This window comes from Triticum urartu, chromosome 3A, assembly GCF_056163025.1.
Source record: "Triticum urartu cultivar PI428250 chromosome 3A, HENAU_Tu73, whole genome shotgun sequence".
Taxonomy (NCBI): Eukaryota; Viridiplantae; Streptophyta; class Magnoliopsida; order Poales; family Poaceae; genus Triticum; species Triticum urartu.
The window spans coordinates 7215084-7224700 of record NC_141875.1 but is presented as its reverse complement, the minus strand read 5'-3'; the positions used below and the strand labels follow the sequence as shown (position 1 = coordinate 7224700).

Below are 9617 nucleotides of genomic sequence, written 5' to 3'. Positions count from 1 at the left end.
ATGTTAATAATGCATTTGACAAAAATGTTAAATATGTATATAAAAATGTTGAACATGTATTCATTTCTTAAAATATGGTATTTAAAAAAAATAAATGAGGCATTTAAAGATGTTTAACATTTGTTAGAAAAATGTATTTGATATGTTCAAAAATGTGTATAGAAAAACAATGAAACCCAAGAGAAAACAAACCGATGAAAAACAAGAAAGAAAGAAAAAGTGGTAAAATCAAAGAAAAAGGAAAGAAAAGAAACATCTAGTAAAAAACAAGAAAGAAATAATCAATGCTGAAGAAAAACACAAAAAAAGAAAGAAAAGGAAAAAAACCAGTGACACCAGAGAAAATCCCATGAAAAGACAAAATAAAAAAAACACAGAAGGAAAAACCTAGAAAACCAGTGGAAAAACCGTCTCGTTTCGCCTCAGGTAGGTCGCGCCCCTACTAGTTATCATGAACATGACCTGGGTGCAGTGGCTAGCAGCGCTGACCGTCTTCGAGGAGATCAGGTATTGATCCTTGCATGCTCCCCTTTCCTTCTCTATTTCTTTTAATTGTGCACCAATGGGTTGGCCGATTACTGTAGACGCTTCAGAGAAAGATCTTACCTTACTCGCTGCTGCTCTACTGGGCGACCTACCTCTGGGATAGGATCCCTTACAAGGGTTGTATAGGAGGACCCTCTACACAACATTATCTCTCAAAGAAAAAAAACTACATAGCCCATAATGATGCCTGATAACTATTGTACCCTAGATCTATCCACTTCTCGTGAAGCGGGTCCTTATCCCCACCCCTTCCTTCATCTGAGAACTTATCAGGTGAAACGAACGAACTTGTGCACCCAATGCACCACACCATTTTTGGCACAATTAGATGAGAAAAGGATGGAGAAGATTGACGCAAACTCGGGGCTGTGAACACATTTTGCAAACAAAACATTTTATTTCGTCAAAATCAACCGCATTTCCGTTTGCGCTGCAATTTCACTCCATTGGATTGGTTTCGTTGAAATATATGTGCTTTATTGACAATGACCCTGATTACTGGTTGGCATGAGGGTTGATTTAAACACAATGTGAGGTCTGTTTTGCGAATACGCCAACAAACATCTGTAACCAAACCTTGCCCGTTTGTTTAACATCCAACGGTGCAAAATCGCATGGTGCATTGGGTACACAGATTTGTTCATTTCACCTGATACGTTCCGTATATGTCTAAAGAAAAACCTGATACATTCTCGCCACCCACCGTCACCTGCCAATGGAGCTTCGGCGCCGACGATCTGCAGTCTCCCGAGCCCCAACGACTTTGGTTCGCTCTCATGGCATGCCTACACTCTTCCCTAGCTGCACATTACACAGCCGTTGCCGCCTTCAACCTCCTCCTCCGCCGCAGCCGCCGCATCAAGACTAATCGAATGCACTTGTGAGCGAGTGGTGGAAGAACAGATTACGGAGGACTTAATCAGCTAATCGGCATAAGCGGAAATACTACATGTACATGGTAAGCAGCGATTTCTTGCACACCTTCTGCCTAGTAAACTATAAACTGTTTTGAAATCTAAATATCTAATGTCATATGCTGATATGCATACGGCATACCCTGGTAATCAGTAGCATGACATCGTGACAATGCCTAAGATAAATCAATCAAGCGTCCACACGCGTAGTGGCGACCTTTCTATGGGCAGGTAGCAATTTCTAACCGAATGAACTTTTGCAGTTCAAACTAAGGACTACGTTACAAAATATTGCGATGTCTATTTCCATACAGGTCATCATCAGACTGCTAACTTTGTTGGAAGTCAAATTTCGTAACAGCAGACATTAATAGTTTACTACTGTAGCATGCCAAGTCCCGAACGACTTCAAATCATGGTAATATCCTTTTGGGATTTACTTTTTCTCCAGGTTTGTGCATACAAAGATGAAACATATGGCATAGGAAGCTTGACTTAGCAAACTTCTTCGTAACATTTTCAGTTTGAGATAGACGGGAGTTTTTTCTTTTCTTTTAGGGTTCAACTAAATGCATTTTGTTTCTTCTGAAATGCCCAGCTTTTTCGCCATTTCTTTCTCTCTTTGTGAGTCATTGTAAAACCCTTTTTTGATTCTCAATAGATGGATCATAGATTCTCCGCTCAACCAAAGCTATTAATCATTTAACTCGTAGGATATAGTGTCAAAGTCTGGACAATCCAGCTGTGGTCCAATATTGTTCATTGTAAGAGTTCTTCAACTATATAGCATTAACACCCAGGATGAAAATATTTCGCAAAAAACAAAACACTCAGGATGAAAATAAAGTTAGGAATGAACAAAAAGTAGAAAGAGAATGAGCAGAAAAAGAACCATATACACACAGAATTGCAAATACAGATCTCCCCGAAAAAAAGAATTACAAATACAGAGTGGCTAAAGCATGCACGAGTGACTAGTAAATTACAAATTGTTTGGGCCTTTGTAAAAAGACTACAAATTCCATGGAAAATTAAACAACTGCCATCACACTTGATTATAGAGGCCATGCTATAATATTATACATGCAGTCCTCGTCGCTTCTTACCCGACAAGGGGGTACCTTCAGGCGTATCCTGAACCCAGTCCGGAACAAAGTAAGAGGATGAATTATAAGGAGGAATCATTGATTCCCAGGTCACTAAATTGAACTCCCCTTTTGGCCGAACACTAGGATCTTCCAGGAGCTCCCCGAGTGTGACCTTTGGTAGTTCCTTCTTCCTTGGAACTGTTGCTGAATAAGGTATCGCGCGCAGTGGATTCAAAGCATAATCTGTTAAGTGAAGCGGATAACCTTGTTCCATATGTATTTTCAGATCCACACCATATATGGAGAGGTTCCTCTCAATCATTCTTCTGCTCTTGTTAAATAGGCAAAGCCAAAAGCGGACATTCAGGTTGTTCCTCAATACATTTGCAAATGTATTTACGATGAGAAGTGACTCTTCCATGTGCAACACCTTGGCATATTCTTGTGCTATTGGTACTAGACGTGGATGTTCTTTAGGGTTTGCACTTCCGAATGCCAGTGTCTTGAAGAGGTAAGAGAATTCCTCGAAAGACAGATTATTGAGAAAAATTGGCTTCACTGATCCAAATCTGGCCAATCTTTGAAGTTTACTTATGATGATCACCTTACTACCAGTAGCCAACCTTTTGACAAAGGAGTGGAATGTTCTCCAGTCATTATCATCTACATTGGTAGCAAACTCAACAACTACCAACATTTCCCCTAAGATGGTACTTTCATGCTCAAGAATTTTCAAAAGGTTTTCTCCACTCAAGTGCAAAACCGAAGAGAAGCGCGATCGCACCCTCTCATCTCTACACACGTGAGCAACCAACGTTTTCTTGCCTACTGTGCGACCACCTATGATCGGAAGAATCGCTGGTTCATCACCAGGTGGGTTCTGTTGCAACAAGAAGTTCAAGAGCGTTTGCCTTTCGGCATGACGTCCAAACATGATGTTTTCATAGTAAAGATATGAATCATAAGGTCTACGCACCATGCGGTCACATCCACCCAAAAGCACAACAAACTCCATCATGTTATCCACAACACTTTGCATGCTTTCCAAGGCACCATCTAACTCAAGGTTCACTACTTTGTCCTTTCTTGTACATGCAATTGTGCGAGTACGTTTAAGAGGAATGGCGAAAGGCAAAACAGATGAGTTGCAAACCTCGTTGATGCCTTTGTCCTCCAGACTTTGGTACCTGAAGGTGTCAACAACATGATAGCCTTGATACATGGCCTCTGAAAGCAACTCGAGCTGCATCACCATCCTGGAGTTCATGATGTATCTCCCATCTGCCTCTTCAACGACCATGTGTACTCTCATTAGGAGATTCTGCAACCTCTTCACCTTCTCCTCCAATCGGACATGGCTTGAGTAGGAGTACTTGTTCACTAGGAAGGAGATGAAGCGGCTAACAAATTCGCTTGCAACTGCAGATATGGCGACATCCATGTCAAGTTCACCGCAGTGCTGTAGGAGATTTATGATGGACGAAGTGTATAAGGTTTGTGATGAATTTGATAGGGAAGCTGATCTCTCATGATATATTAGTGGTGAGCTGAAAGCAAAAGCGCTTAATTTAAGTAGAATGACAAATTGGCCAACGCCAAGTGTTTAAAGATGAGAAGTCAATCAATTATATGAATTCAAGGATAGCTTCAACATGCTTGAACGTTCAATGTTTCTAGTGTTTGACTATAGGTTTTTGAGTGTTTGACAACAATGCATGAGAAGGACATGCCAACTACCATGATGTGTCCTCTATGGCCGTTTCATGGAGTAGCTATGTTCTTGACTTCTTGTATCTTTTAAAGAGCAAGCTTATCTTGTGTTTCAGACAAAGGAATGAAAATCATGTGAACACAAAAAATTGACTGGTATTCGGTTTCACGTTAGTATTTCTTTTCCTTATCACTATTGGTTTTGATATACCTAAAACTGACGTGATCATGGAGCCACTAAAATCACTTGTCACAGATATAGATCTTGTCTTTTGATAAGTAGTCTATAGGCAATATAAATTATGTATTTAAAACAAATATTACTAGGTTAAATATTGAATAAAGTTAAAATTTAGAACTCATTCTCAACCTTTGGCTATTTAATACAGTGAATTAGTTGGGCACATAGGGAGAAAATTATCTGGTGCACCAGGGCTTGTGCTTCGCCCTTAATATTCACGTGGATAAACTGCTCTTTTGTAAAGCATGCTATGCTTGCGCTAATAGCATGCTGCTACAGTTCCCCACCTCCACGTTTGCCCCTACACAGCCGCTACTGATACCTCTGCTGTCTCCGGTAGCTCGGTCGGTGTCCTCCACCATCACTGCGCCGCATCGATACGAATCGACTGCACTCGTCATGGGCATGCAGCAGTCTGTGAAATGTATCAGTTTCTATGAGCACCAGTTTCTGAAACACATATATTTTTACAGTCCTAGTCCTTGCACCAGTTTCTTGCACACCTTCCGACTTCCTCTTTCTTTATGTCCTTGCGTCATTACATAACCTCATTTTGTTTCTCAGTATATACATGGATCCTAGGTCCTTCTCCCAGCCGACCATGTCCAAGAACATCATGACAGCTATAAACATCTAACCCTTAGTATATTTTCTCAAGGTCCTGACAATATAGTTCTTTCGCATTGTTGCCCCTTGTAATAGTAGAACAGTAGAGCTCTTCAACTATCTCGTTAACAATCAGATGAAAATATTTTTTTAGAAAAGGTTTCTTTTTTTTATTTTTTTAGAAAAGGAGAAATACCCCCGGCCTCTGCATCTGGACGATGCATACGGCCAATTTATTAATTATTAACACAAGACCTTACAAAGTCGTACAACAGTAAGACCAAAGCCACCATCTTCGCAACCTCTGTCACTACTCCTATCTAACTGATGAAGGGGCGCTGATGGTCTGGGCCTAATACCAAACAGATCTCGCAGCCAAACATAACATCTAAGACCTCAGGTCCCACCCAGGACGCCTGCCGGGTATGGGCACCCACCAGTCCGGCATGCTCCTCAACCAGGACGCCTGCTGGGTATGAGGCCGCCACAGCCACCTGCCATATATCCATCTTCAGAGCTATACTGTTGCATCGGCCTTGCCCGGTCTCGCTGCCGCCGACGCCACCACGACGCCAGACAGCGTCGACTTCCTGCGCGTGTCCGTCATCACACATCTGACGCCAAGCCTCCGCTGCTCCATGCCGCCAAGAGCCGCCGCCAAGAATATGTAGAACGAAACACCGCTCCACCGAAAGGGAGGCAGCACACCCCCACCCTTCACCTGCAGACCCTTCCATCCGATTCCAATGTCCTTGGCGTCGTCTCCAGGAAGGTTACGGTGCATGGGGCGCCGCCGACGCCCAATCCGCATCGGATCTTGGGCTTTCACCCGGACATGGGTCGGAGTGGAGAGATGGTGCCCTCAGCAGCGCCCCCAAGGAGGAAAGCGGCGCCAAAAAACGGCGTCGCCGCAGCCGGCCAGCCAAGGCGGCCGAGGTTTCTCCCGGACACCGATCTGCTCCGCCAGAACACACTGGAGTTGGATCCGGCAAGATCCAAACCGAACCGGGGACTGGGAAGGGATGCATGGAAGGGAAGGGGGGCAATACCTCCAGATCTGGCACGCCTGCGGCTCAGCGTCCTCACGACCGAACCCTCAGGCACGCCGCACGCCACGCCAGCAGGGGCCGCCGCCCCTGGATCCGATGGCCTCTGCGAAGAAGCGCCGAAGACCCCGCCGCCACCTTCCCCGGCGCCCGCGCGGGCTTTCCCGGCGTTCGCCTTCGGTGACGGCGAGGGGGTGGGGGAGGTGGGGGCAGGCGGCGGAGGAAAACCCTAGGGGCGACGCGAGGGACGGGAGGGACGAGAGGGCTCTTAAGAGTTCTCTCATCTAGAAAAGGTTGCTACATGTTCATAAGAAAATACGGTTACAACACCACACGTGCACCCAAGCAAGACAAAGCAAGAAGAACATTTGTCCCGATACAATTGCAAAAAGGACTCCAAAACAAAAAACAGAGCAAACAAGTCCTTGGAGGTCACTCCATACAGAAAAGCAACAATCCACCGCCGTCACCCACGATCAACGAAATATCGCCAGGGGGAAGGAGATGAAGATCCAATACACTCAAATCGGAAGGAGCACCATCGCAACCAGAGTCGCTTTGTGATCTGAAGAACACATCCACTGCGAATGGCAGAACAATTTCTAATGTGGCATGTCGGCTAGGAGACACTTCTGTGGCACCCTCCGGACTTCAGCGCTGTTGTCTTCATTCGATGAAGTCGAAGAAGAGCAGTAAGGCTGCCTGCCACTGCATCTGCCAACCAAGCACCAACACTACCCATCCTCTTGCTTATGTCGCCATTGCCCCTGATAAGAACAACAACTGTCAGCCCATACATGAAAAAACTACCCTCGCCGACCTGCCTGACCAGCGAGAGACACGAGCCATCGACCTGTTGGCGCCACCTAGGAGAGCACCACTGACATGTGGGCAGTCGAGGCAAATTTATTCGACGGAGTGACGCCACCGCCACCGTCGAAGCGCACTGCCATGAAAACTATTCCTAACCTATCTACAGCCGACGTGGAAGCACCGGAGATCTCCACACCTCCCTGCCGCCGGAGCAGCTAACGAAAGGAGGGATATCCCACGGGTTCGCCGCCGGCGGTTGAGCATGGGAAGTGGTTCTCCACCCTCTTTTTGGCGAACGGGAGATAAAACTGGGTCCTGGGGAAGAAACTGGGTAAAATATGCATACTTTCCGCAGGTTGCATACTTAGAGCATCTCCGGCCGCGTCCCCAACAGGTCCTCTCCAGACGATTTTGCCGCGCCGACGCCAAAATATCGACCCAGCCGCGCTTCCAATAGCCCGTTTTTTGCCGACTTGGGCCGAAACTGACGCCGGCGGACCCAAGCCGAACACGGCGCGCTGGGGGCGCCTCGGGACGCCAGGGCGAACGGTTTTGGCGCGAAAAAGCCGCGGGCCAGCCGCGTCAGCGAGACGACGCCTTGTCTTCCCCAGCACGCCTCGGTTTCCCGCGGGGAATCAATGGCAAGGCTGCCGCCGGTCAGCCTTCCATTGATTCCTCACGGCCGGCGCATCACGGGCCGGCACGGCGACACCTCCCCTCCCGCCACGCGTACACACGACGCGAGCTATAAAGACCCGCCGCTCCCCCTCGCCACTGGCCACACCATCCCGAGCCCAAACCAGCCGCTGTCGAGCTTTGCTCTTCCCAAGTGCGCCGCCGAGCTCTACCCTCTCCCATCCGCGCCGCCGAGCTCTACCTCCCCCCGTCCTCCCCTTCCCTCATTCCCTCTCCAGCGATGGCTGAGCGCTTCCCCGGCGATGCCGCGGCGGCCAACGGCTTCGGCCGCCGCTCGCTCCAGTCGTCGGAGGTGTGGCTTCTGTTTGAGGCCAACATCCCGGCACCGCCGGACATGCACGCCGGGCCAACCGGGTGGAGGCTCAGCAACGGCGGCGTCCCCATTCCCCCGGTGCCCGACGTCGACGCGCGCCCCAACTTCTTCGCCGCCGAGGTCGACCGCGTGCGGTCGGCCCTGACTGAGGAACAGCGTGCCCTCCCCCAGTACGCCGCCGACAACCACGCGACGTGAACGGAGTATTTCCAGCGGCGGCAGGCCCAGCGGCTGGCGTCCACTAACGGGGCACCGATGGTGAGGGGCGTCAAGAACAGTGACGGCCGCCGCCTCTGGTGGGGCATCCCTGGCCGCACACTGTACGGGGTGCTGGAGTACCTCGAGGGCGGGAACAACCCGCCGCTGGCATACCCTACCGCGGCGCCCGTCCCCCTCCCCCTCCCCCCGGGCCGGAGCTCCGGGCCGTGGGTGCTGAGGAGGTTCGGCTCTTCCTCCTCCTCCCACTCCTCCTCGCTGGCGCTCTTCGGCGTCAAAGCCAAGCCTGCCACGGAGACGCCGCTCAGTCGGCGCAACCGCAGTGCCGGCATCGTCATTAACGAGGGCGGACGGCGCGCCCCCTCCTCGGCACCTCTGTGCTTCGTCAAACCGAAGACGGTGCCGGGGCTCGCCGCCGTCAAGAAGGAGTCGGGGCTCCCCGGGCTCGCCGGCGGCGTCAAGGAGAAGGAGCTCGACGACGAGGTGGCCCTGAAGTGGGCACGCGACGACTGGGCGCAGACAGAGTTGCAACGCCAGATCGCCGCTTTCGAGCGCTTTGAAGCCCGGCGCCGCGGCCGGGATGTGGGAGGCGTCGTCGTCCTTGACGACAGCGACGACGACGACGCGCCGCCGCCACCACCGGTCCGCCTTGGAGACGCCGGGCAGGGGTCCAGCAGGGGCAGCCGCGCTGTCAAGAAGGAGAAGGCCGCCGACGATGACGAGTGCGGCGGCGTCGGCGGCGACTTCGCGGCGCTCAGCGACTTCTTCGCCCCGTAGATGTATTTTTTTAAATAATTTATGTAAACACCGAACATGTTTAATATGAATGTCAAGTTAGCCGAATTTATGCCGAATTTGGCTGAACTTTGCCGAATTCATATGTTTTAAAATAAAAAAATGCGCGTCTGGGGCGACCCTGGGGCGAGCGGCTGGGAACCCGCTCGCCCCCACGCGCCAATCTACCGCTGGCTCGCCCCCAGGGGCTCTTTTTCGGCGCCCTGGGGGCCGAACGGCTAGAGATGCTCTTAGGAATGGAAGTAACAGATAGGGATTGAGAGACAAAACTGAACTCGGAAGTGCCACGAAAAATAAAAGAACGGCTACGGTTATAGAGCGTCGGCTTTAAATTAATAAAGCACACCAACAGGCAGCATCCAAGTTTGAGACACACATAACAAACCACGGGGCCGAGGCCCAAGTCGCAGTACATGCAACCGGCCGAAGCCTGAACTAAAAGCTAGATAGTCTAAACAACCGGCAAGAAGGAGTCCAACTCCCACAAAACGACCATGGGGATCAATGTCGTGCAGCGATTTGAATGGTGCGAATGCTCTTCATGGCTTCTTCCATCCGCTCAGTGTCCTGCTGTTTTCCCAACGGCATCCAGGTCTATAGGAACAAGTGGCATTTGAATATAATATCAGCAGG

At 49.5% G+C, this 9617-nt stretch overlaps 2 protein-coding genes across 2 annotated transcripts; both read right to left on the bottom strand.

Annotated features, from left to right (window-relative positions):
- Nucleotides 1-2336: 2336 nt before the first annotated feature.
- LOC125547530 (disease resistance protein RGA2) lies at nt 2337-4133 on the bottom strand. The gene has a single exon (XM_048711362.2). It carries the CDS (start codon nt 3987-3989, stop codon nt 2538-2540), a length of 1452 nt encoding a protein of 483 aa, XP_048567319.1. The 5' UTR covers nt 3990-4133; the 3' UTR covers nt 2337-2537.
- A 3704-nt stretch (nt 4134-7837) lies between these two features.
- On the bottom strand, nt 7838-9004 carry LOC147977633 (uncharacterized). Its single transcript, XM_087514491.1, has one exon. The coding sequence runs from the start codon at nt 9002-9004 to the stop codon at nt 7838-7840; it is 1167 nt and encodes a 388-aa protein (XP_087370617.1).
- Nucleotides 9005-9617: the final 613 nt, after the last annotated feature.

Excerpts from the sequence above, each read along its gene's own strand:
- LOC125547530 (XM_048711362.2), bottom strand. The coding sequence starts at position 3,989 with ATGGATGTCGCCATATCTGCAGTTGCAAGCGAATTTGTTAGCCGCTTC.
- LOC147977633 (XM_087514491.1), bottom strand. The coding sequence starts at position 9,004 with ATGTTCGGTGTTTACATAAATTATTTAAAAAAATACATCTACGGGGCG.